This window comes from Poecile atricapillus, chromosome W, assembly GCF_030490865.1.
Source record: "Poecile atricapillus isolate bPoeAtr1 chromosome W, bPoeAtr1.hap1, whole genome shotgun sequence".
Classification (NCBI taxonomy): Eukaryota; Metazoa; Chordata; class Aves; order Passeriformes; family Paridae; genus Poecile; species Poecile atricapillus.
This window is the reverse complement of record NC_081288.1, coordinates 97,948,924-97,976,711: the sequence shown is the minus strand read 5'-3', so window position 1 is coordinate 97,976,711 and position 27,788 is coordinate 97,948,924. Positions and strand designations below refer to the sequence as shown.

Here is a 27,788-nt window from a genome sequence, read left to right as displayed (position 1 = left end):
AATACAGAATATGTAGCCCCCGTATCTACCAGGAATTTTACTTCTTTATCCCCCAATTGTATAGTTACTAAAGGTTTCTGTATTAGTTTTTGTTCCGGTTCTAGTCAGCTGCTGTATTCTCCCAACACCATTAATTTCGAAGTGTCCTGATTCTAATTGAACTGATTGCCCTGGTTAAACCAACTTGGGCATTCATTTTTCCAGTGCCCTTCTTGTTTATAATAAGCACATTGGTTTAACCCTAATCTTGGCAAAACTGATCCCACTCGTCCTCTGCCAAGTCCACCCCTCCCCAGTCCATGACCACCTCTGCCGTGTCCTCTGAAACCTGGATTCTCTCTTGTATTACTGCCAAAAGATTTTGCTGTTGCTTTTTACTAGCTTCTTTTTCCTGTTATTGTATACTTTCCAAGACACTTCAAGTAATTTATTCAAATTCCTTAATTCCTCTCCTTCTAACTTCTGCAATTTTCTCCTAATATCGTCCTGCGACTGCCCAAGGAAAATGAGAGCAAGCTAAACTTTCACTTATTCTGTTTCTATTTGGATATCTGCATACTTTCTTGCTGCCTCCTTAAGCCTTTCTAAAAATGCAGTAGTGGATTGTTCTAATGCAGTTAGGAAAAATGGTATGACCCAAAAAATGTACCCCTGAAAATGTAGATTATAAGTTCTTTCCCTTATCTTGTTCTCCCCAGGTTCCCTTATTGGTTGTGTAAATCTCCCACAACCCCTTCCCCTGTCCTGAAAAAGGGGGTGCCTCTCATACCTCTTCCTCTTTCCCTCCTGCCATCTCACCCTGAAGGATCCCAAGAAATAAAAATGCAACTGCCATCTCAGCAAAGGGAAAGAGCCTCGTTTTTAGGGCCTCGTCTGGCCAGCTAAAACTCCGTCCCCAGCCTCCCTGCCCGCTGCGAGGTGGACAGTGGTAACAGAGAGGTTGGGGACTCAGTTATATAGCAGTTGGCATCTCAAGGAGGGCACGACCCGCTAAAACCGGCTGGAAACACAGGTTTTAGGGCACGTCAGCTACCTTGAAAAGTTAATTATAGTTTACAAGGACTGAATTGGTACCTTCCTCACGCCCAGGGGAACCAAATTCACACCGGAGGCTTTTCTACTGCTTGGCAACGTGAGTGGTGAGTCAGGCCGGCCGGCCCGGCAGGTGAAGCGGGGCGGGAGCCGAACCGGGAATCAGCAGAGCGCGCGCCCGACCCGGCGGCGGGGACGTGTCCCCGCAGGCAGCGGGGAACAGCAAAGCGCGGCCGGGCGGCGGCCGCGGAGTGCGCGGCGAGGGACCGGCGGCGGCGGCCCCGGCGCGGGAAGACGCCCCCGCGCGGCGGCTCCCGCGCAGTGCCGGCCGTGCCACATTTCGCGGGACAGCCGCGCGGCACGCCAGCGACAGCCGCGAAATCTTCTCTCAACCCAGTGCCTCTACACCGCTTTGTTGCTTTGCAGTAAAACAAGATAAAAACGAGTTTTGAAAACACAATTTTAATAACAGGCATGGGATCTAACACATCTACACCCCAACCAAATTTAGAATCCAAACTGCAAGAATTTTTAAGTACTATAAATGTTAAAATCTCTAGAAAAAAGTTAAAATGTTTCACAGTGTGGTTATCTCAAAACAATCCACAGCTAGATTGGTCAGAACTAAATTCTATCTCTACATGGAATCAAATTGGCAATATTCTCACTCTAAAAATAGAGGAAGGAGAAAAAAATACTTCAAAATATCTCTCAATTTTTCTTATAATTCGAAAAGAATTTATCAACAGAGAAAAAGACATAAAAAAACAGCCATTGCAGCCTTCCTCAGTATCCCATACCTTTTTCCCCATACCTTCTGCTCCTGTGCTGAAAAAGATACATGAAAAAAATGCAGAAACTCAAGAAACGCACTGTAATAGTGCCATTTCTGGAGCCATGTGTCTCATTCAGACCCCCAGCTCTGATAGTGTCGCGAAAACTACCAGAGATTCTTACCCATATCCTAATATTCTAACCGTGAAATCCCCGGTGAGAGGAATGATGAGCTTGTCTTTACAAACAAGCTGTGGGTCAGTTGATAAGATGTAGCTATCAGTGAGAGACGACAGAAACAATGGGATGGATTCCAGTAGAAGATCAAAGAGGCACTGAAAGAACACTATGAATTCCATAAAAGTTAAGAAGGGATTATGCATTGGGGGTGGGGGGGGGGGGGAGGGTATCGCCGCCGGTATCAGGCGTTCCGGGAAGCCTGTACCTCTCAAGTACCTCAGCCTATGGGGAAAGAGAGAAGGGACAAGCGGCCGGGAATTAGGATAAAAAGAAGGCTGCGCCCTCCAAAAATTTGAGAGACCCCAGGGGAATGCCCCATGGCCTCTCCCTTTATTCGAATAAAGTAAAAGGACTCCTCTGTCTCCTTTTTGGACATAAACCTCTGGTGTTTGTGGATTAATTTTCCTGACACCGGGCTTCCATGTCCCTAAAATCCAAGATGGAGTTGGCCATGTGCCAGCTATACACGTGGAAGAACCTCCCTCGTATCCCCCACCTCCTTCCCATGACTCCTATGTACCTCACTCCGCCCAGTTCCCTCTCTCCTCCCATAATCCCTCCCGTCCCTCTCACATCTCCCTCCCTCCTGCAATACCCTGCTCAAGCATGGCATCACCTTACAAACACACCCCCAAATGTTGCAATCTTGCTCTCCATGCCCCTGCCTCCTGTCCCCACGGGGAGGGGGAGAGTGAGAGGGGTGGCCCTGCTCCCGTGGGGGGGCGGGTGAAGGGGTGTCCTGGCTCCGCCCCCCGGGTGGGGGAGATGTGTCCCTGCCCAGCCCCTGTGGGGGTGCGGGTGAAACCCTCCACCCAACTGGGGGTGAGGACGGACCCCCTGGGCCTGCTGGGGCTGTAAATACGTCCCTTCACCGGCCCGGGAGTGATGCAGGGCCCCCTAGGGCCCCTGCAAGAGCAGATAAGTCCCTGCACCAGCCCGGGGGTGAGACAAAACCCCCGTTGCCTGGTGGGGGTGGGGATGGGCAGGGAGACCCTGGAGATACAGGCTGTGGGGAAGATAAGGATATTCCTACAGCTGCACCTGTGATATATACTGGTAAGAAAAGAGCTAATAGACAATATCAGCCTTTCGCTTACCATATCAGAGAGGTATGTAAAATACAACATGAATTTGGCAAAAATAGTGAAATATTAAAAATAATTATTAAAGCTACTTTAAAATCTCAGGAGTTAGTTCCTACTGACATCAAAGACTTCTTCAGGTGCCTCCTAACACCCACTGAATTTGATTTTTGGGAAAGTTTGTGGAAAAGGTCATTAAAAGACCTCCTAGATGAACTCAAGCAAAGCATACAGGATGCAAAAGATGCAGAAAATAATGAAATTACTTTTGAACACCTATGTGGGGAGGGAAGGTGGTCTAAGCCTGAAGATCAGGTTCAAGTGCTAACAAAACCTATTTTAGATAAAATCTGTGAAGTAGCAGAAAAAGCTTACAATAAAATACCTACACTAGAAACGCAAGTCAGTTATGTTAATATTAACCAATTTCCATCACAGAGTTTCTTACATTTTGTAGATCGTCTAAGGTTACAGATACAACAGCAAGTACAAGAACCAGCAGGGAAAGCAGAACTGATTAAAGAAATGGCACAAAGAAATGCCAACAAGGCCTGCTGTAAAGTGATGTTAAATCTGCCCATCTATCCTCCACCTACCATAGCAGATATGATCCAAGCGTGTGCCCAGAAAGCAGAGCTGTACAGTGCACATGACAAGAAACCAGGACCATACAACCCAAGGACTGTAGCAGCTGTAACACCTGGGATGAACAAGCCAGAGATGTCACCCAAACAGCTGCAGCACATCATCTGTTTCCAGTGCAAGAAGCCAGGACATTTTGCAAGGAACTGTCCTCAAAACCAGCAACAAGGGAAACACCAGAATGAAGCTGTAACAAATCCAAAAAACTGAATTCTCAGCGCTTTTCTGTCAAGCGCAGAGACATAAAAATGACAGACCTGAAACAGAAAAAGACTAATGGGAAAAGGGGAGGAAAGGGAGCAGGGTGAGAGGCTGCAGAAACATAATTGTGGAGAACATTTGCCTAATAAGATCTGGCAAACGCAAAAGCGATTCAGACTTGTAACTTCTAAAGCTTTTTGTTTCAGAAATGACCGTTGGACTGTCATTGGAGTGGACTTGCAAGACAATTCACAAGACCTGGCTGGACTGGATAATAGGTATTTTGTTATTGGAGACAGAGCATACACACCAATAGAGATTGAGGTGGCTCCCATGACAATTAAGGAAGACCTAACACACCTCATTCTCTTGGCAAGATGTCCTCAACCACCCTTCTGGGTAGCCAAAGGGCAGATAATAGCCCAGGAGATCCCTCTTCCAACAGAAGTCCCAGTAGATGACAAAGCACCAGGAGTCTACTGGGCAGAAGTGGTGGGTGAAGACAAACCCATTATGGGGTGTAACCTAACACATAAATCAGAACATCTCCATGTAGACAGGTTAATTGACACTGGGGCAGATGTGACCATCATACCTGAAACAGTGTGGCCCTCACATTGGGAACTGCAACCCATGGCAGGAAAAATACAGGGTGTTGGAAGAATGAAACTGGCAAAAATCGCTAAAGATATCATCCAGATTGAAGGTCCGGAGGGTAGGTTAGCTAATATCTGCCCTTTTGTCACTGATTACGAGTGCCCCCTGTGGGAAAGAGACACCATGTCCCAGTGGGGAGTGAAATTACCAATTCCTGAGACACCTCAGGATTTTTGATGGAGGCCGCTGTAGAGCGTCCGGTCCAAAAGCTATCTTGGTTAGATAATAATCCAATTTGGGTGAACCAGTGGCCTCTCAGCAAACAAAAACTCGGGGCGCTAGAAAAATTGGTGGAAGAAGAATTGGCCAAGGGACACATAGTAGAAACAACCAGCCCTTGGAATTCCCTGGTGTTTGTGATAAAAAAGCCAGGGAAGGATAAGTGGCGCCTCCTTCAGGATTTGAGAGAAATAAACAAAAAAATAATGGACATGGGGTCTCTTCAACCAGGTAAGCCATCCCCGACTATGTTACCACAGAATTGGCTATTAGCAGTTCTACATATTAAAGACTGTTTTTTTCAAATTCCCCTGCACCCCGAGGATGGACCACGGTTTGCCTTTTCCATTCCCACAATTAACCGAGAAGCCCCAAGGAAATGGTACCACTGGACAGTATTACCTCAGGGTTTTGAAGGATCGCCAGCTTATTCACCAGCCTTCACAGAAGTAAATGTGAACACTGTTTATTTCTATTATTAACACACCTTTTATAGGGTTCTACAGGGTCTGTGGGCTAATCAAGTTACTATTGGCTAATACACACAGGTTTACATTCTTTCTCTTATACACAAGGATATTGTTTTGCTTTACTCTCTCTTCTGCAGGAAGGTTTCAAGGACTTTAGCCTTTAATATCACGACTTATTTCAAAGACTGGTTTGTGCAGACAGGCCTTTACTAATATATAAAATACATCAACATCAGGGGATGAAAGCGAGCCCCTTCATCTGCCAGTGGTATGTGGGGTCATTGCTGTCCCCTGTGAGTGCTGAAAAAAAAGGTGCCATCATTTTGCACTACATGGATGACGTATTAGTGTGCTGTCCCAATAACAACATGCTGCAAGACACCCTTGACCTAGTGGTTAAAGTTTTAACCTCTGCTGGATTCCAATTGCAGGAAGACAAAGTTCAAAAGATGACACCTTGGAAATACTTGGGCTTGGAGATAAGTAAACGGACTGTTGTTCCACAGAAATTAGAAATTATTAGCAATCCTAAAACTCTAGCAGATCTCCAATCCCTATGCGGGTCACTAAACTGGGTCAGACCATGGCTAGGTCTCACTAATGAAGACCTGAGCCCCCTGCTCAATTTATTGAAAGGGGAGAGAGAGCTGCTTTCTCCCGGGAAACTGACTCCAGAAGCAAAAACCACAATTAAAAAAGCACAAAGGGCCTTGAGACAAAGACAGGCACATCGCTTCAAGCCTGAGCTGCCTTTCAAATTTATTGTTCTAGGGAAACTACCACACTTACATGGGTTAATATTCCAGTGGGCTGAGGGGCAGAGAGATGCACTCTTAATCATAGAGTGGGTCTTCCTCTCCCATCAAGGGCCCAAAACTATCACCAAGCCACAAGAGCTGATGGCTCAGCTGATCCAAAAGGCCAGGGTAAGACTGTGAGAACTGGCAGGGTGTGACTTTATGTGTATTCACCTCCCAGTCAGGCTCTCTGGAGAAGGCAAAAACTCCCATGAGAGACTGATCAAAGAGATGTTTGAGCATCTGCTGCAGAGCAATGCTAACCTCCAGTTAGCTCTGGACAGCTATAGTGGGCAAATTTCGGTCCATGCACAATCACACAAATTGTTTCATGAGGAATTCCACCTCATTCCTCATGAGAAAAGGAGCTGAAGGCCACTCAAAGCTCTTACAGTGTTCACTGATGCATCTGGGACATCCCACAAGTCGGTGATGACTTGGAGAAATCCACAGACTCAGCTTTGGGAAGCTGATGTTGAGTTTGTAGAAGGATCACCCCAGATAGCTGAACTGGCTGTGGCTGTGAGAGCCCTTGAGAAGTTTTCAGAACCCATTAATTTGGTTACTGACTCAGCCTACGCAGCAGGAGTGGTGTCCAGAGCAGAGCAGGCAGTTCTCAAGGACATTGAGAACGAACATCTCATTAGACGGCTCTCAAAACTGATTTATTTGATTTCAAATCGAGAACAACCTTTCTATGTGATGCACATAAGATCGCATTCCGATTTGCCAGGTGAAATCGCTGAGGGAAACCGGAAGGCTGATTCCCTTGCTGCCCCAGCTGAAAAGGAACGTCTCCCAGATGTGTTCCAACAGGTAAAGCTGAGCCACCAGCAATACCATCAAAATGTGCCAGGACTGATTCGTCAGTTCCAGCTGACACGGGGTCAGGCTAAAGCCATTGTGGCTACCTGTCCCAATTGTCCGCTCCAGGCAGTGCCATCATTAGGCATCAGAGTTAATCCCCGAGGCCTTGGAAGCTGTGAGGTGTGGCAAACAGATATCACTCACATTCCCAGTTTTGGTCGCCTTAAGTATGTACATGTGAGCATTGATAAATACTCAGGAGCAGTGTATGCCTCTGCTCATGCAGGAGAAAAATCTGTACATGCCAAACACTTAGTACAGGCCTTTTTAGTTCTGGGGATCCATAAAGAAATTTAAACAGACAATGGCCCAGCGTATAAATCCAAGGAGTTCCTGGAATTTGTCCAGCAGTGGGGAGTGGAACATAAAACTGGCATCCCCCACTCCCCACAGGTCAAGCTGTGATTGAGCGTACCCACCAGACGCTCAAACAAGTCCTAGCCAGGCAAAGTAGTAGAACAGGGTGGATGTCTCCACAGCAAAAGCTTTGCAAAGCTATGTTTACCATCAATTTCCTGAACTGTTCATTTGAAAACATGAATCCTCCTGTGACTCGGCATTTTAACAGTGGTGATCAGTTTAAATTGGCACAGCGTCCACTTGTTTTAATCAGGGACCCTGAAACTCGGCAAAGCAAGGGCCCCTATGAACTTGTCACCTGGGGGCGTGGTTATGCTTGTGTATCCACCCCTGCAGGCCCCTATGCATTCCTGAGAAATGGGTAAAGCCTTTTGTTCCCAAAAACCCAGCCCCAGCAGAAGAAGAAGAGAGACTAGTGGATGTTGCTTCCAAAAGAAGACGCCGCTGGAAAAAGCAAGAAGAAACCTTCCTAACCTCTGGCTATTCTCTGACCTGCTTACATTGACTGTGAATGTGTTTTGAAAATGTTTGTTTCTTTTCTTTTAGAAAAAACCTACTTCACACTCAAACTCAGGATGAACCCTACCCCTGCTGTCATCCTGCTCGCTCTGAGAAGCCTGACCACTGCCTGGATCGTCCCTCAACCACAACAGAACATCTGGGTGACCCTGGCACAAACACTCCAACAAGATAATATCTGCCTGTCCACTGCAGCAGCAAAAGACCCTATGTCTACCTCTCTGGTGGGAATTTCCCTGCAGGCTGAAGAATTTTCATCCAGCTTTAGTGATCCTAAGTTTAATACAGATCCCAAAACACATAGCACCCAGCCACTCGAAAACCGTCAGCCTCTGTTGACGGTAACAGTTAAAAACCCTGTGGAAGAGTGGCTACCAAAATTGCCCAGAGCAGAAAAAGAACCCCAAGAATTAGAGCTATTAGGTTCTGCTCCTGCACCCTTCTGTATCCACCTTATGTATAACACACTGACAGACCCTAAATTATAGCATCACGTAGTACAATATCGAAATGAATTTAAGGCAAGGCAATGGTGTAGTGTGCGGAGTCACGTCACAGCAGATGATCCTCTCCGTTCACATCCAAGAACCCTCCCTAAAAGCCTATTTCTGATTTGTGGAGATAGAGCGTGGGCAGGGATCCCATCTCGCCTTCGAGGAGGACCGTGTACTTTTGGGAGGCTGTCCCTGTTGGTACCTAACCAAACCCAAATTAAAAAATGGATTCAAAAAGAAAATTCAACCCACAAAATTTACAAAAGAAACACTGACATTTTAGATCCAAATTGTGATTCTGACATTTTTCATTGGGCAAAATCAAAAAGAATTGCTGTATCCATATTTCTTCCATGGGTTGCAGCTGCCCAGGCATTAGGTGAATTAGGACAGTTAGAATGCTGGGTAGTGAAACAGGCCAACTTAACATCCACTGCCCTCAGCTCCCTCCTCGAAGATGAAGAAATTACCAGACAAACTACCCTCCGGAACAGGGCGGCTATAGATTTTCTTTTGCTGCTGCATGGACACGAATGCCAGGAATTTGAAGGACTTTGCTGCCTAAACCAGTCCTCAAAAGCTCCCAACGTCCACGGAGCCCTCCGAGAAATGAAGAACTTGATTGGACAAGTGAAGCAAGAAGCTGAGGACTGGTTTAGTGAGCTGTTCAAAGGCTGGGGACTCACAGGATGGTGGACCTCGATAATCAAAACAATCTTGTTTTTTGTTGTTCTGTTTCTAATCATGCTAGCCTTCGGGATTGTCCATTGTTTAGTTTTAAAAGCTCTCAAGAAATTAGTATCTACTGCCTCAGGGATCAACCACATAGATCTAGAGGACCGGAAGCAACTGGACCAGCCTGTCAATCACGAGTGGTGGACAAACTCGTGATCGGTATCAAAATGATCTCACAACCCTTCAACAAAAATTTTATATAATAAGAAAGGGTAAGATGTTGTAATGCAGTTAGGAAAAATGGTATGACCCAAAAAATGTACCCCCGAAAATGTAGATTGTAAGTTCTTTCCCTTATCTTGTTCTCCCCAGGTTCCCTTATTGGTTGTGTAAATCTCCCACAACCCCTTCCTCTGTCCTGAAAAAGGGGGTGCCTCTCATACCTCTTCCTCTTTCCCTCCTGCCATCTCACCCTGAAGGATCCCAAGAAATAAAAATGCAACTGCCATCTCAGCAAAGGGAAAGAGCCTCGTTTTTAGGGCCTCGTCTGGCCAGCTAAAACTACGTTCCCAGCCTCCCTGCCCGCTGCGAGGTGGACAGTGGTAACAGAGAGGTTGGGGACCCAGTTATATAGCAGTGGATTCTTTCTTTTCTTGTCTTATACAATTTAGACCAATTCATAGCTTTTGGCACAGTGTTCTGAACCCCTATCTGAACTCACTCTTGATATCTCTTCAGCCTCTGCATATCCCCGAATGCATTAGGATCCCACCCTGGATCCTTGGTCGGAAAGTTCTCATCTAAAGTCCCTGTCACCAGCCCAGTTCTGAGATCTTCTCTCACTCTCTCCTTGGCTGCTCTTAGCACCATCTCTTTCTCAGAAGAATCCATTAAATTATCTAATATTACTTGTATATCATCCCAGTCTGGATTCTGAGTTTTCATAATAATTTTTACCACCCTTGCTACTTTATCAGGATTTTCTCTCTAAGTTCCAGCTGATTTTTTCCAAATTACCAAATCTGCAGGGGAGAAAGGCACTTTTACAAACACTGGCCCTTCCACTCCTCTTTGTCTCAAGGGGGCAATTACAGTCCACTTTTGTCTGCCCAACTCTTTTTCCCATTTTACACAGGACCAGGGCAAGCTTTGACCAAGTCCGATGGGATACTGGTGTCACTGATTTATTATCATCACCCCCGCTACTGCTATCTTCCTCACCCACAGTTTTCACATTTCCTTGTATCACAGTTAAATTTTGATCATCTCCCAGAGAAGAAGAATCAGGTGAAGGTGGTAGAGGAGGGTAAAGAGGGAAGGGTGAAGCAGGATTAGGTGAAATAGGATTGGGTGAAATATAATTGGGTGAAGTAGGGGCAGACAAAATAGAATCAGGTTATTTTGGTTCTGTTAGAACCACTTGTAAATCAACATCCATATCGTTCCCCTGATGCAAACTTGCTTTCAATGCCAGGTGTTCTAAACAACACTTTCCTTTAACAGAAACCTCACATTTATCACTCACACATGCCTTAACCACCATCAATCCACACTCAGACTGCCATTTTGGCTTATCTCACAAATAGAAAAACAAATCAACATATGGAACTTCATCCCACTTTCCCCCTCACTTACAGAACAACATCAATTGTACAATAGCATTATATTGCAAAGATCCATTCCTCAGGCACTTTTCTCCACTGTCCAGGGCATATCCTGGCCACCATGTATTACAATAATCAATCAACTTTACATAAATCTTGCCCAAAATTACCCTGTTTCCAGTGTGCTAATATGTACCCCAAAGGAGAAGTGCATGGTATAGGGGCATTGCCACCCAAAATCCCTTTAAGCTTCTCCATATTACAGCTACAATACACCACTGATGCCGAACCTGCAATGCTTTCGCAGTTGTCTGACAGATGGCACCTAGGCAATACCAGGAATTCCTTTAGCCCAACCGTGCATAGCTTTCACTGTGACTTATCGGCAAGCACCAGACCAGACTGAAAAGCACCTTACCTCTCAGAGGGAGATTGTGAGCGGCAGAGACGGTCGCGGCTGGATGGGATTCACGAGAATCCCTCGGTGCCGGCTGGAGCGTGATCGGGTTGTGAACTCACTCAGCAGCACTCACAGGGTCCCATCTGGGTTGCAAAATGTTAGCATTCGAGAACACACATAATCACAGAATGATTATATGCAGGTGCTTTTATTGAAGCGCACAGGAACTAGGGGTATCAGGAACCCAAATCTAACTTCATCATCTTTGTCCAAAATGCACATATTTACACAATTTCAGCTGTAGTAGTAATCACTATAACAACCTTATCAATATTGCTTCATTAAACCTTATCAATATTGCTTCATTAACCTTATCATACTGCTTCATTAGAGTTAGCTCATCCTTGTATGAACATGTATGAATCTTATCTCTAGGTATCTTAGAGTCCCCAAGTACCAATTCTCATTACTATAAACATTTTAGCTTGCTAAACCATCCCTAATACTAAGCATTCTTGTGGCCTACTTCTACATGATTTTCAGAAACATTTAACCCCATAGTAACAGTCCTCCCAAGTGAAGCATGATGTGTGAATCTGACTTATAGCTTCAAATTTGTCATGGAAAAAATGGAATACAATTTACATCAGATCAGAACAGAAGCTATTGGAGAGAGCACGGAGCAACAGTCTCTGCTGATGTGAACTCTGTCAGTGTAAAGTGGACACAAGTTTTATACACTTAAAGACGCTGTGCCAAAGACAGATAACAGAATGTGAGTTATTAATATCTGTCACATACATAAGACCACAGAACTGCTCAAGGCTGGTTTAGAGTCTGCTTTCTTTAGCACACAGGCTGTTCATGAAGGTTACACAGTGATTATTGTTTCAGGAGACAGGGTGAGAGTTCAATCAAGAAGCCCATGAGACAGGATGAGAATCGACTCAAGAGGCCCACCCAGGCCTTAGCATTTCTACTTCCACAATAGAAATGAGTAATTGTAAAATTCAGAAAAAGATGATCTCTTAAAAAATTAAGACGAGACATACCTTCTTTGAGAATGGATGTAAAAAATATTTCAAGAGAAAAATCAATATATTTAGAATTATTTGAAGTAGAATTTACTATTCTCATTTTAATTTCTATTAGTCCTATTAGGCCCTGATGGATCTAAGTGGAAATATATCTGTGCAAATTAACTACATAGAAGAAAAGATTACAACTTTAAACTGATTTGATAATTTCCTTGTAACACTGGCAGCTACAACCCTCCTACCTATATAACAGCTGATTATATATTCATAAGCTGAAGATGTTTCTAAAACATTCTACAAATATGTAGTCAGGGAAAGCTATTTCCTTTTATTTGTGCCAAGGCCTGAAACAGGTTTGATTTTTTCCTTCAAAGATAGGCACATGAAGTTTCTTCCTTTGAGAACACAAATTGACAGCCCAGTCAACTGAGATAAAGACCCACCTTTAAGGCTTGTACCACAGCTTATCCTGTTCTTTCCAAACAAGTAAGCATGCAAATGTTGTTTGACAGAACAGATTAGAGTACAGTGTCAAGAAGAAACAGCCTTCAAGTCACAGAATAGTTGAGGTTGGAAGAGACCTGTTGAGATCATCTAAGCCCAACTTCCTTGCTCAAGTAGGGCCATTTAGAGCTGGCTTACTAGAACCATGATATCTCCAAGGCAACCACTCTGGCCAACTTGTTTGAGCACTCAGTCACCTTCACAGTAATAAAGTGCTTCCTGATGCCAATGCTTTCTTAACCATCATGGGTAGGGTGGCTCTAAAGCATTACTGTGCACTTACAGTCACAGTATTTTGGCAACAGTTTTCATGAGATAAAAATTATTTGGTAGCCAACCTTTAGAAATTAATTAATTAAAGATTATTCTGTCTTGCTTTTAGCAGCAATTATGCTGAGAACCCTTTCAACCTTAGATACTCTGACATACATTTTGTAGCCCTCTGTGTGGATACTGAACAAATGCCTGTTAAACTGGTGCAGCCTGATTTTGAGAATGGCTGCTATGTGAGAGAATACATGCAGCTCATTCAGATAGTCAGCATCCATTTGGAAGACCATTTCCTGCTAATTGACGTAAGGACCATTGAGTTCAACTCCCTGCTCCTCACAGGAATACCTAAAACTAAATCATATGACTAAGAGCATCCAGAAGATCCTTGAACTTTGACAGGCTTGGTACCATGATCACTTCCAGTGACAGACCACCCTCTCAGTGAAGAACTTTTTCCTCATGTCCAATCTAAACTACTCCTGATGCAGCTTAATACCATTTCCACCACAGAATCATAGAATCATTAAGGTTGGAAAATACCTCTAAGATCATCAAGTCCAACTGTCAACCAAGCACCACCATCATGTTCACCATTAAACCATGTCCTCAGGTGCCATATCCACATGTTTTTTGAACACTTCCAGGGATGGTGACTTCACCACTTCCCTGAGAAGTCTGTTCCAATGCTTTCCAATCCTTTCTGAGAAAAAAAATAATTCCTAATATCTAATCTAAACCTTCACCTGGCACAACTTGAAGCCATTCCCTCTCATCCTGTTACTTTTAACCTGGGAGAAGAAACTGACCCCCACATCACTACAACTTCCTTTCAGGGAGTGGTAGAGAGCAATAAGGTCTCCCCTCAGACTCCTTTTCTCCAGGCTAAACAATTCCAGTTCCTTCAGCTGCTCCCCATACGACTTGTGCTCCAGCCCCTTCACCAGCTTTCTTGCTCTTCTCTGAACTTGCTCCATCAGCACCTCTCTTTTGCTCCCCCTCTTGAGGAGGTTGCAGACTGCAACAGTGTCCCTTCAGCCTCCCTGCCCCGCCTTGCCTCACCTCCAAACTGAACAAGCCAAGTGGCCTCAACTGCTCCTCATAAGTCTTGCCCTCGAGATCTTTCACCATATCAGTCCCCTGCCTCTGGCCACACTCTAATAATTTTATGTCCTTCTTATGTTGAGTGCCCAAAACTGCACACCGTACTTGAGGTGGTGCTCCACCAGTGCAGAGTGGGACAATCACATCTTTTGACCAGCTGGTGATACTGTGCCTGATGCACCCCAGTGTAGGAGACGCTTCGGGGTGGATGGTCTGAGACACGGCAGAGACCTCTATAGTCGAGTTAGGTGTTAGAAGTTTATTTCAGGGCATGGGAGAGAGAGAGAGAGAGAGAGAGAGAGAGAGCGAGAGAGCCTGCTATGAGCCAGCAGATAGAGCTCAAAGCAGGCTTGGAGAGAACAATACAAAAGGGGGTAAAATATGAATACATGAGCTCAAGACTTAAGAAGAGAGTGACAGAACAGAAGTGAGAGAGCCGGGGAAAAAGATATAAAGAAGAGCAGGAAAGAGCAGGAAAAAGATAGCAGCAAGAGTGTAGAAAGCGTGAGGCAAAAAGGCTAAGAGAAACAAGAGAACCAAGAGGGCTAAGAGAGAGCCAAGAGAGCGTAGTAAGAGAGTAGCAAGAGAGACCAAGAGAGCATAGTAAGAGAGAGAACTCTCTTTTACAATTACTTATATAACCCATACATTTGAATATTCTATTCCTTTACTAACCAATCTTTCTAAGTATACTAATACAGTAACATTTGTATGTGACCTATAGAAATCGCTGTTTTTGCATATTTTTAGTTATCTCAGGGTCTTTCAGACCTTTCCTTATAAGGCTGGGGAGAGGGGTCTCAGTTTTATTGGGGGAAAGAATGTGTTCTGGCACACCAGCCTGGTTTCTTTGAATTATTCAAACCGTGCTTTCATTTGTATTTCTTCCTTAGCCTTTCTGGCTAAAGAGTCATATTTATAATTTCTTTCTAATTCTACCTTCCCAACACCCCAGGACACATTTGGTCCTTTTGGCTTCCAGGGCACACTGCTGACTCATATTCAACTTGACATCAAGCCAAACCCTCAGATCCCTTTCCACAGTGCTGCTGTCCAGCCTCTTGTTTGTACATATTGATGCCGAATCTTGCCCCAAAAGGCGATAAAATAACTGTCTAAGAGACTCAGTTTAAGTCAGATAGACAGGAGGTATTTTATTAGCAACGTGCACGTTGGGGAAATCTCTAAAGGGATTTTTCCAAAGTCTTACAGCAAAAGCGTGCCTTTTATACAGTTTTAGGTTTGGGATTACATCATGTCCATGCATATTCATATGGGGCGTGCCGTAGGCGGAGCGTGGGCGGAAACTTCTGTTTTGAGGATCTTTTCGGGGGTCGTTCCGGTCGGCCTTCATCGTGGGCGAGGGTCTTCGAGGAGTCTTCCTCTTTAAACTTTTGAACTTCTCTCCAAATTTGGTCTATTCCCGGTGTAGTTGGCTGAGTTCCTAAGCTTTGGCCAGGCTCCTAGGGTCAACTTGACATATTGGCATTAGGCATGCTTTAGCTTTGGCTCGAAGTATGCTTTGTCCGGTGGTTTCCATCCTTATCTTCCTCTCTTGTCATTGTGTTCCTAGTCCTAGCCAATTTATTGCTCCGGGTATTTCCTAAATGCTAAACTTTCTTCAAATGCTTCACATTCTATGTTTTAACCCATTATTTCTCGAAGGCTATCTATTTTATGGCTTCATTCCCCCCTTTTCTTATGACTTACGAATTCTTTCGTCAAGGTCTGATCCTAAGAGCGCTGATGCGCTCGTACCATAGCCCAAACCATTTGGGTCCTTTTCATTATGATCCTTAGCTTCCACCACATAAAAATATTTGTTAAAGTTAATACCAACAGGGCTACAACTACCAATATCATTGGGTGCACCAGGTAATTGAAAACTTGTGTAGCTGTTGGGGAAAATCCTGTGAAGATATCCCACCAATGATGCTGGCCTACTTGTTCTACTTCGGTGAGGACATTCTTTATTCTTTCTGAATCATGTTCTACCTGCCATACCATCCGTTTAGTCGTTTGATTCACTCTTTGCACCAATTTCTTTACTTTAGGGTGTGCGAGCATTGCTTTAAGAATTTTGACATCCATCCCTATTTGCAACTCTGGTATTTCTCGATACAGGTTAAAATCTGTGTTAAGTAGCTGTTGAGTAGTTATTGGGACAGTATAATGAAAATCGCAACCCACTATTTTGGTAAAGTTGCACACACAAAAGTTAGTATTGTTAGTTTCCTCTTGGCAATTATCTATAGTGACATTGTCACAGGCTGTCCGTACGCAAGCACACCCATTCCCTATATAGTAAACTTGTGACTGTGTTCTATTATGCAAAAGCACTTCAAAGGTGCACACTCTATTTTCAGCATCTAAGCATAAATCTTCTGCTTCTACTACAGCGTTTTCGCAAACATAGCCTAGCTGTCCTCTAGGAATACATGCTTCCGTGCTAACCGATTGCCACTTATTTTTGATATAATTATAACTGGCCCAAACATTGTGATCTATTGGCTTGACAATGACATCTTGTTGTATTGTCCCTAAGGTGAGGATAGGAAAAATAGCTCTTTTCTCTGCCGCACTGATGGTGAGGACATAAGCTTCGATATGTTCCTGTTGAGGTTCATAAGTGAAATTTACTAACTGCCACCAGGCTTGATGGTCTTTCTCGAATTGTGTAGTATGATTGTCCTTTAATATTGTTTCCCTTAGTTCTTGAGGTAATATACCTGACGTTCCTTCTCTCATTATTCCTGCCGCTACTGATTGTACCCACTGTTGTGTCTGAGAGCATTGGACAGCGAGTGCAATGTCTTTACTAAGTTCTCCTGTGTAATCAGCGAGCTTTACAAAATCCTCTGCAGTATGGTTTGCTACCATGGTTAGTAATTTTACTACTAGCGATTGTGTTTCTGCCAATGTAAGCATAGATGAACTCAGCGGCACTTTGAGTTTTCCTAAGTTGGTGGTGACAGTGCTCAATTTGTTCACCAATACTTCTTGATCTACTGCATTCAGTATTCCAAATCCAGTACCAACCCATCCACTTATATCCCTTTGCGCCCGCCTGTGATAGGACCTAGTTGCTAACCATGCATTCCATCCCTTAAGGCTTTGCTGTACAAATGGTCGGCAATCCTTCTGCAGATGCGTAACATCGGCATGTATATTCATCTGCACCTTTTTCAGGGAATAAGTGGGATCCAATAATAATTTTAGTTCATTAGATTTCCTTATCACTTGAGGCCCTACAAAGGTTAAATTGTGCACTACTTTGCATTCCGCTGGTGGAGTGGTTTCTTGGGGCAAGTCTAGATTTGGATATAAGGAGATCCCGTCTTCCGATAGTGCCACCTTATATTCAACAGCATGCCCACCAGGGACCCCCTCTAGGCTAAGACCTTGTTCCGGTATCTTCAACTGTCTTTCGCATATGAACGACATCGATTGATCCAATCTAAATGCCATCTCACACCGTGCCTTCCCTTCTTCGGGACCACCAGATGCCACGATCTTTCCCGCAGGAAAAAGAAGAGGGTGAGGGTCAAGGGTTATGTTTTGAGGACGCAGCTCCCCAAGCGAATCTTCTCTATAAATTACTGTGTTTTGGGGCTGTGATCCGGTTGGATCTTCCCGGAAATCACTCCACCGACATGAAATTGGGCCCTTTTGCTGCCTCCAAATAGTGGGCTTGCCCATTTTTACCGGACTAAAGGTAATTAGGTTTTGTTCGGATGCTGATTTCCTCAAGGATCGAATTGTTAATACTAACTGCCTTGTTCTTCCTTCCACTGAGTCAAGCTCTCGACACCCAATTTGGATTTGGTCTCCCTTGTATGCTACCATGGAAGGTTGATGCCATAATTTACTTGAGTATGGCTGATTGTTACGTAGGGCATATACCTCGAAATAGGGTCCCTTCGCTCCCCATTCCGGGTGAATACACTGGTGTGCGTGAGACCATGGGTCTATTGGGGCAGAGTCTTGGGGAAGAACTATACTTATCGAGAGTCCAACGATCAGGGTTGAAAGGGCCTGTGGTGAAGTCAAGATCATGATGTCCGTTCCTCTTGTTTACTCTCTGGAGCTTTCTTGACCCGCGAGTAATGAATCCACGTAGGTCGCTCCTTGATCCGGACCGCGGTGAAGGTAGTCAGCAGCACTTGGAAAGGTCCCTCCCACTTCTCTTGCAGGGGTTTTCCTAAAAGATTCTTAACATACACCCAATCACCGGGATTAAACGGATGCAATTTACAATCAGGTTGTTTAGGTTGGTGCTCTATCACCACGGTAGCATTCTTATCCAATTGTTTCCCCACAGTAATTACATAATCATAAATGTACTGGTTACCGATTTGGTCTATGGCATCCCCGTTTACAACTTGCATAGCATAAGGTCTACCATACAGGATTTCGAATGGGCTTAGCTTCTCTTTTGACCTTGGTTTGACTCTCAGCCTCAGCAGAGCAATAGGCAAGGCTTGATACCATTGCAAATTAGTCTCTTGGCATATTTTGGCAATTTGCTGCTTAATAAGATGATTCATTTTTTCTACTTGTCCACTGGCCTGTGGATGATAAGGCGTATGTAATTGCCATTTGATTTGTAATGCTTTGCTTATTGCTCTCACCACTTTCGCACAGAAGTGTGTACCCCTATCCGAGGAAATACTCTTCGGTACCCCAAACCGCGGAATGATTTCATTCAGCAGTATTTTGGTCACTTCTCTTTCCTTGTTTGTCCTGCAAGGGAATGCTTCAGGCCACCCAGAAAATGTATCAGTTAATACCAACAAATATCGAAACCCCCCTTTTCTTGGGAGCTCAGAAAAATCAATTTGCCATACCTCACCTGGGAATTTACCTCGACTTATGGCTCCTTGGTGTATCTTGGTTCCCGTATTCGGGTTATTTTTCAGGCACCGTTCGCACTGGGATGTTACGTGCTTTATAGTAGTAAATAATTTCGGTCCTGCTATCCTGGTTTGCAAATATTGGTAAAGCGGATCCAAACCCCAATGGGCCTTCTCATGTTCTGCTTTTACAAACTGCCACATCACATTTCCTGGTACTACTAACTGTCCTGTTTCCAATTGACCCCAACCATTTTCTAATATTTTGCCCTTATTTCTTTGAATCCATCTATGGTCTGATTCCTGGTAATCTGGCTTGATACTGATATCCAGGTCTCCTGGTATTAGGGCCGTTATTCCCACTTTCCTAGACCTTGTGGCAGCCAATTTGGCCTCTGTATCTGCCTTTCTATTTCCTATTTCTGGAATAGTATTGCCTTTCAGATGTCCCTTACAATGCATTATGGCCACTTGAGCTGGGAGTTGGACCGCCTCTAGCAATCGCAGAACCTCCTCTGCATGTTTAACTGTTTTTCCTTGTGTAGTCAACAGTCCTCTTTCTTTCCAGATGGCCCCATGAGCATGTACAACAGAAAAGGCATATTTAGAGTCTGTCCATATATTGATTTGCATGTTCTCTGCCAATTCCAGAGCTCGAGTCAGAGCTATCAGTTCTGCCTTCTGGGCTGAAGTTCCTGTGGGCAAGGGGTTCGACTCAATTACCCTTTCTGTAGTAGTGACTGCATAACCAGCCATTCTTACTCCTTGCTTCACGAAGCTGCTGCCATCCGAGAACCAGTTGTCCGCATCTTCGAACGGCTCTTCTTTGAGGTCCGGGCGACTGGAATAGACAGCTTCAATTGTTTCCAGGCAGTTGTGTTCGATGGGTTCTGCCGGGGCTCTTCCTTCTAGAAATGAAGCTGGGTTCACAATGTTAGTTACCTGAATGGTTACATCATCTGATTCAGCCAGAACGGCCTGGTATTTTAGGAATCTGGAAGGCGACAACCAATGGTTGCCTTTCTGTTCCAGCACAGCCGACACGGTGTGGGATACTAGTACAGTCACCTTTTGGCCCAGCGTGAGCTTCCTGGCCTCTTCTATGTTAATTATCACTGCGGCCACTGCCCTCAGACAGCTTGGCCATCCTTTACTTACTTCATCCAATCGCTTAGAGAAGTAGGCCACAGCTCTCTTGTGTGGTCCCAGCTGCTGTGCTAGGACTCCTAAGGCCATCCCTTGTCGTTCGTGGGAGAACAGCCAGAATGGTTTTGATACATCTGGGAGACCTAAGGCTGGTGCTCTCATTAGTTCCATCTTCAGCTTCTTGAAGGCTTCTTCTGCCTCGGGAGTCCAAACTAGGATGTTCTTAGTCCCCTTCAACAAATCATACAGTGGTTTAGCAAGTATCCCGTACGAGTAGATCCATAGCCGACACCAACCTGTCATCCCCAAAAAGGCACGCAGATCTCTCACCGTCTCTGGTTTGGGCATCTGGCAGATGGCCTCTTTCCTAGCTGCTCCCAGGGATCGCTGTCCTTTGGAGACTTCGTATCCCAGGTACACCACTTGTTTCTGTACCAGCTGTGCTTTCTGTTGAGAGACTCTATATCCACTTAAACCCAGGAAATTCAGCAAGGAAATAGTCCATTCAATGCATTCTTCCTCTGTCGCTGTTGCTATTAGGAGGTCGTCTACGTACTGCAGAAGGGTGCCATCTCCCAGCGGCCTTTCCCACTGTTCTAGTTCCTTGGCTAACTGATTCCCAAAAACCGTAGGGGAATTGCACCACCCTTGGGGCAACACTGTCCAGGTGAGTTGGGTCTTTCTTCCACTATCTACAGATTCCCACTCGAAGGCAAAAATCCTTTGACTCTCGAGAGCTAAGGGGAGGCAAAAGAACGCGTCTTTTAAATCTAATACGGTGAACCAGGCCAAATTCTCCTTCAGTCTGGTCAAAAGCGTGTATGGGTTAGCAACTACCGGATGCAATGCCTTAGTTATTTCATTTACTGCTCTCAAATCCTGGACTAACCTATAGGTTCCATTAGGTTTCTTGACTGGCAGGATTGGTGTATTAAAATCTGATTCGCATTCTACCAATAACCCCAGTTCCATAAACCTTCTGATTGTGGGCTCAATCCCTTTCCTATCTTCTATCCTCAGAGGGTATTGTTTCTTTTTCACCGGTTTTGTCCCAGCTTTAAGTTCAACGACAATCGGTGCTGCTTGTTTTGATTTTCCAGGTATATCAGTAGCCCACACCAATGGGTACGCCTTGCTCAGGATTTGCTCGAAATTGTGGCTTTCAGGTTTAGGCTCTACACAACTGATCGTTAGGCTTAAAGCTGTAATCAGTTGTTCTTCATTTACTTGAAACTCCAATTGATCTTTGTTAAACTTTAATACAGCCCCCAAGTTCTCCAATAAGTCCCTCCCTAGTAGGGGTTTTGGTGAATTTGGTAAATACAGGAACTGATGAATTCCCATTTGCTTCCCAATTTTGTATTTAATGGGTCTCAAAAAGTAAGCCTTTTCTGGTTGGCCTGTTGCTCCCACAACTTGTACAAATTCATCACTTTTAGGTACAAATTCTTGATTTAAAACCGAAAAGGTTGCTCCCGTATCAATCAAAAAGTCTAATTCCTTTTTACCCTCCCCTAGCTCTATCTTAACCAGTGGGTCTGCTAGGGTACGGCCCACCGGTCCCCTTCATTCACTATCCTGAGGCGTGGTAGTAGTGGTGGCCATTAGCCTTTCCCTTAGCTGGGGGCATTCTCGCTTCCAGTGTCCCGTCTGCAGGCAGTACGCACATTGATTCGGCCCTACCCCGTTTGAATGGGGCTGGAGCCTCCTTCCCCTTCCTGCTGGGTTGTCTCTACCTCTTCCCCTGGTTCCAGGTTCCGAGTAGCCTGTCTTCTGAGCTGCCACTGCTACAGCCACTACTCGAGCTATCCTCCTGTCCTCCTTTTTCTTCTCCTCAACTTCTCTATTATTGTATACTTTCCACGCCTCATTCAGCAGTGTCTCTAGGTTTTTATTTGCCGGGTGCTCGAGCTTTTGTAATTTCTTCCTGATGTCTGGGTTACTCTGTCCCATCATTAACCCTAACAAATGCTGTTTCCCTTCCTCTGTTGCTGGGTCCAGGGGTGTGTATTGTCTCATTGCTGCCCTAAGCCTATCCAGAAATTCTGACGGGGTCTCATCCTTTCCCTGCCTGACATCATACAGCATCGACCAATTGACAGCCTTAGGGATCGCATTACGCAAACCCATCGCTATCAATTTTCTATACTGCACTAGCCGTTGATAGTGTTCCGCGTTGCCCGGGTCCCACTCTGGTTTACTGCTGGGAAAATTATCTTCTAGTCTCCCCGATAATAGTTGGGCATGTCGCCTCCCCGTTTCCAATACGAGTTCTCTTTCCGTATCTGTCAACTCTGACAACATCACTTCTATATCCTCCCAATCAATATCTAAGTTCTTTGCCATTAGTTCAAACCTCTTTGCTACTCCCTCTGGATTCCTCCTGAAGTTCCTTGCCTCATCCCTCCAATTGTTCAAATCACTCGTCGAGAATGGCACCTTTACTCTAGTCTTTTCCCCTACCATTGGCATAACTTGTCGGAGAGGAGCTATCGTGCGATTCCCTTTCTCCCCTTGCTTTGCTTCCCCCCGTGCCACAGATCTGGTGTAATACGAGTGACTGGTCCCCTCCCCGGGATCTTCTTCCTGTGCCTCAATGCCTTCTCTATTCTTTCTCTTCTCTTTCTTCTTTCCCCCCTCCTGTTCTTCATTTTCCTCTCCTATCTCTATCACACAATCCATCCGATTCTCATCCTGCGTCTGTTGCCTCTTTTGTATCTGCCAGCTCTTATCCTGTCCCGGGCTGCGGTTCCTCTCATCCTCTGCTCCCCCTCCACTTCTCTTATCCTCTATCTGAATTACTATGTTCAGTTTCTGTGAGTTACTCTCTGCCTCCCTTTCGCATGTCTCATTATCATTCTTCTCGCTGTATCTCAATTTAGGGACGTCACCTCCCGGTGAATTGCTTTTATCCCCAGTCCTTGGTGTACTGGTTTCCATTCTACAGACGCCTCCATTTCTGGAGGTGTTGCTATCTCCATATGGACTGAGCTCGGGTATGCTACGTGTCTCCCTTCGGCTCTCTGCTTCTGACCCACTGCCTTCCTCCCCCTCAACTTCCAGTCTGGGTGGGCTGTCAGCATCCATGTAGCTCCCTGGCCCCTGTGGACTATCTAGTCCCTGAGGGCTGTTTTTCCTCCCGTCAATCCCTGATTTTAATGGGCTGCCCTCCTTCCAACTGTTGTCTAGCCTCTGGGGGCTGTGCCCAAACTTAGATTTCCACCATCGTTCTAGTTCCTTTAATGGGGTAGGATCCCCTTGTTCCTCTTTTGGCCTGGGGAGGGGCCCTTCTCGTCCTGGGGCAAATGGATGGTATTCCCACAGGCTTATTTCGCTCTCCTTTCCACTGTCCCTTCTTGTTAACTTAAGACATTGTTGCCCAATGCTACATGCATCGCAGCAACGTTCTTTGGGCTTTGAATCTTTCTTATCTTTTTCCAGGGCTAATACTAGAGGATCCTGAGGGGCTACATTAATTCCACACTCTTTTTGCCACTCAGGTTTATTCCTCAAGGTGAAAAACATGTCTGCGTACATCACTTCATCCCACTTATTGAGCCGGCGGAGGAAGAGCATTAATTGTAAAATGGTATTATAATTAATTGTTCCCTCGGGCGGCCATTTCTCATTATCATCTAACTTATACAATGGCCACCACTGCGTACAATATTTGAGAAGTGTCTTTTTACTTATGTTTCCCCCCGGAATCCCTCCCAGGTCCTTCCAATGCTTTAGGATGCACCCTAAGGGGGTTTTCATATTTACGTCCTTACTCTGTTGACCTCCCATGACTATCCCCTGTATCTGCGTTTCCTGTTAACCGAAACAGTCCCTCTCTCGCAACCACGATATGCTGATATATTTTAACACTTCATGCACACAATCTCAATCGCTTCGTCCGTTTCCGACCTGGCTTCTCGCGAAGAACAGGAAATGCGGAGCAGGACTCCCTCTCGCTTCGCAGCTACGCTGCGTCTCACTCACCCTCACATACAACACACACTTATAAAATAAAATTATTTTACCAGGTTTGGTCACAAAAAAATCGCCCACAAACTGTGAGGTACCGGCTTCCCAAAATCAAGGCACGTAGACAGCACAATGCGCGTTTCAATCTATTACATAAAGAGTGACAAGATGTCTCCTATAAAACTTTGCAACAAACACACAAAACGAACACACAAAACACATACAAACACCAATGGTACCAAAACCTATGACACAAAACACATACAAACACCAATGGTACCAAAACCTATGACACAAAACACATACAAACACCAATGGTACCAAAACCTATGATGTTCGAGATATCGAACACAAATGGTACCAATTAGGGACAAACACCAATGGTACCAAAACCTATGATGTCCGAGATATCGAACACAAATGGTACCAATTAGGGATTTTTACCAGGGCGTCCCCTGGTTTACCCTTCGGTGGTCACGTCTGACCCCCGTGTCCCAATAAAGCGCTTTACACCAAAACCAATAAACAATTAAAAATACCTCTTAATTGGAGCAGGAGATGCAGGGAATCCTTCCTCTGCCGAGGAGCGCTGGTCCGAGAGGGGAGTCTCTTCTGACAAAAATCCGTCAGGGGCCCCAGAGGATCCCGGCCCCGTACCGGCTCCTCGGAGGGAACCCCTCAAAGTCTGGGTCTCCTGTTTGGTCCCATCTGGGTCGCCAGAACTGATGCCGAATCTTGCCCCAAAAGGCGATAAAATAACTGTCTAAGAGACTCAGTTTAAGTCAGATAGACAGGAGGTATTTTATTAGCAACGTGCACGTTGGGGAAATCTCTAAAGGGATTTTTCCAAAGTCTTACAGCAAAAGCGTGCCTTTTATACAGTTTTAGGTTTGGGATTACATCATGTCCATGCATATTCATATGGGGCGTGCCGTAGGCGGAGCGTGGGCGGAAACTTCTGTTTTGAGGATCTTTTCGGGGGTCGTTCCGGTCGGCCTTCATCGTGGGCGAGGGTCTTCGAGGAGTCTTCCTCTTTAAACTTTTGAACTTCTCTCCAAATTTGGTCTATTCCCGGTGTAGTTGGCTGAGTTCCTAAGCTTTGGCCAGGCTCCTAGGGTCAACTTGACATATTGGCATTAGGCATGCTTTAGCTTTGGCTCGAAGTATGCTTTGTCCGGTGGTTTCCATCCTTATCTTCCTCTCTTGTCATTGTGTTCCTAGTCCTAGCCAATTTATTGCTCCGGGTATTTCCTAAATGCTAAACTTTCTTCAAATGCTTCACATTCTATGTTTTAACCCATTATTTCTCGAAGGCTATCTATTTTATGGCTTCAATATAGCATCCATTCCCCCCCCCCCAGTTTGTACATATAACCAAGATTACCCTGTTCCAGGTGCAGAATCTGGCACTTGCTTATTGGAGTGTAATAAATTCTCGCTCGCGGTGAGAGACTTCTCCAGGGTCAAGCTGTTTAAGTATAAGCAATTTATTATAAGGGTAAAAGGAGGGGAGACCCGTGTCCGCCACCAGCCTCGGCGTCCACGTGGTCCGGGGGAAGGGAGAGAACAGGTAGAACAGGGGAGGTGAGGTTGGATGAGGGAGGGAGGGAGTAAGAGAGCAGAGAGAAAGAGGGAAAAAGCAGAGGGAGAGAGCAGGGAGGACGAGAGGGGTAGGAGCAGGGAGAGGGGGCTGAGAGTTAGGAGCGGGGGAGAGGGGGAGAGGGGTAAGAGGGAAAGGGTAAGGGGTCCGAGAGAAGAGTTAAGAGGTCAGAGGTCAGAGTAAAGAGTAAAGAGAGCGAAGTTCTTGTTACAATTCAATATATCTTTTTCTATCGTGAATATTCTAATTCTTAGTAACCAATCACCATGAGACACACCCACTAAAGAATTTACATACAGCCTATGCGCTTCCCTCTATTAACATACAGTGTTGCATTTTAGATTCTACAAAACCTTACAAGTTCTTTCCTTGCTTCTTGACCTTTGCATTCTTTATCAGCAGAAGGACATTGTTTTATCAACAGGGATTCTCCTCTAGCTGGCTAAGCTATTGTTCTTTGGTTAACCAGTACTCAGTATCCTATGACTCAAAGCAGGCTTTCATTTCTACTTTGATTCTAGCCTTCATATTTCCAGAATCTTTTGTTAAACCATCACATTCATAAGGTTTCCCTGTTTCACCTTCCCCAACATCTCCCGTCTCGATGAACTATTTAAGATAATAGAAACTGTCTTATTTGTTAGTTTTTGCACACACTGAAGTATAACGGGTACTGCTCCTAAAACTACAATTAACACTTATTAAAACAATTAAACTTATTTTACAGAGTTCTCTTAGCCAAGGTGCAAAGCTTAAAACTTTAAACAAATTGTCCAGCTTCTCTAACTTTTGAAGGTCAGATTGATTCACTTTAGAATTATCAATATCAGTTTGTTTGGCTAAATTTTTCAAATTTTGCAGCTGTTTATGAATGGGAACAGTATGATCTGACAAGCAGATGGTATCAAAGCTTGCAGTCTTTGGCTAAGGCAACCCAGGCATTTATCTTGGGCTGATTTACAGGTAAAGTTTTACTACAAAGATTGATGCAAAAGGGTAAAAACAACATGCATTCATGCAAATAACGGGAATTCGTTTGTTTTTTGTTGAACTGTCTCTGGTAGATCACTTTCTCTCAAAGTCTTTCTAAGTTCCTTTGCTTGAATTGTCACTGTTGGTGGTACGGTATCTGCTTTTGAATAATCTCTTTCTTTATTTCCCTCTATTTCTCGCTCCCGTTCTCCCCCGTCTTTCGTGGCTGCTGGTTGTGGTGCAGGGCAGTTCAAGAGTCGTGTAGGTGAGCCCGGGAGTGGCAGTACATCGGTGCGCGGGGGCCGTGGCTGTCGCTGTTTCGCGTTGTCGGGGAGAGTTGCTGGCGTAGCGGATACAGACGGGATCTGTGCCGGTGTTAGCAGCGGGGCAGAGACAGGCGGGGGCCGTGTGCCGGTGTCGGGCGGCTTCGGTGGTGGACGCGGGGACGTGAAGACGCATGGCGGGGACTGGACAGTGGCTGGGCTGGGCGGTGGCAGAGGCGACGCGGGTGTCAGCAGTTGTAGAGCCGGGGTCCCGTGCCCGTCCTTACTCTCCCCCTCCGCGGTTTGAGAGGCTGGCATGGGGGGGTGGCACGGGGGGCCCGGGGACGACAGAGGCAGGAGCGCCGGCGACAGAAATTGTGACTGCGCATTCGTGGATGGCGTCAGCGCCGCAGGGCAGCATGGGGGAGTGGTGTACGGCAGCGGGCATTTCGGATCGGGCCGCGCCGCACCGCACAGATCGGTGTCGCTGGATGGCGGCGGCGGCGGGGCCGGCGGCACCACGGGCGCCGGGAAAGCGGAGCCTGTGGGGCACCAAGGCGGCGCGGGCGGCACGGAGGGGGTGTAGGGGAGCTGAGCTGTGGGAACCGCGATGCCGAGGGTGGGTGGGGTGGCGGAGCCGGGAACCACGGTGTCGGCGGGGGCAGGCGGGACCGCGGGGACCGCGCCGCCGGGGGTCGGCGGAGCCGCAGCGGCGGCGGGGCCCATAGCCGCGGGGACGGTGGAACGGGGCGGGACCGCAACATCGGGGGAAGCTGGGACGGCAGGAGGGGGGCAAAAGCGGGGGGGCGGTGGGACGGGGAAGGTGGGGGGAGGGGTGGGAATGGAGCGTGCCGGGACTGGGGTAGGGGGAATGGGGACCGCGTGGTGGGGGGGAGGGGGCACACCGGTCTCAGTGGGCAGGAAGGGAGGGGGGACGGCGGGGACTGAGGGTATGGGGGCCGCGTGGTCGGGGGGAGGGGTAGGAGACACGGGGGTTGCGGGGTCCGGGGGGCTCGTCGCGCGTTGTGTATTCGCGG

The 27,788-nt window shown here is 45.9% G+C and overlaps 1 protein-coding gene across 1 annotated transcript; it reads right to left on the bottom strand.

Annotated features, from left to right (window-relative positions):
- Window positions 1–1,100: 1,100 nt before the first annotated feature.
- LOC131592117 (uncharacterized) lies at window positions 1,101–27,477 on the bottom strand. Its single transcript, XM_058863396.1, has 3 exons — window positions 26,776–27,477; window positions 19,242–21,270; window positions 1,101–1,450 (listed from the first exon to the last, which is right to left on the bottom strand). Exons 1-3 carry the CDS (start codon window positions 27,475–27,477, stop codon window positions 1,101–1,103), a joined length of 3,081 nt encoding a protein of 1,026 aa, XP_058719379.1.
- Window positions 27,478–27,788: the final 311 nt, after the last annotated feature.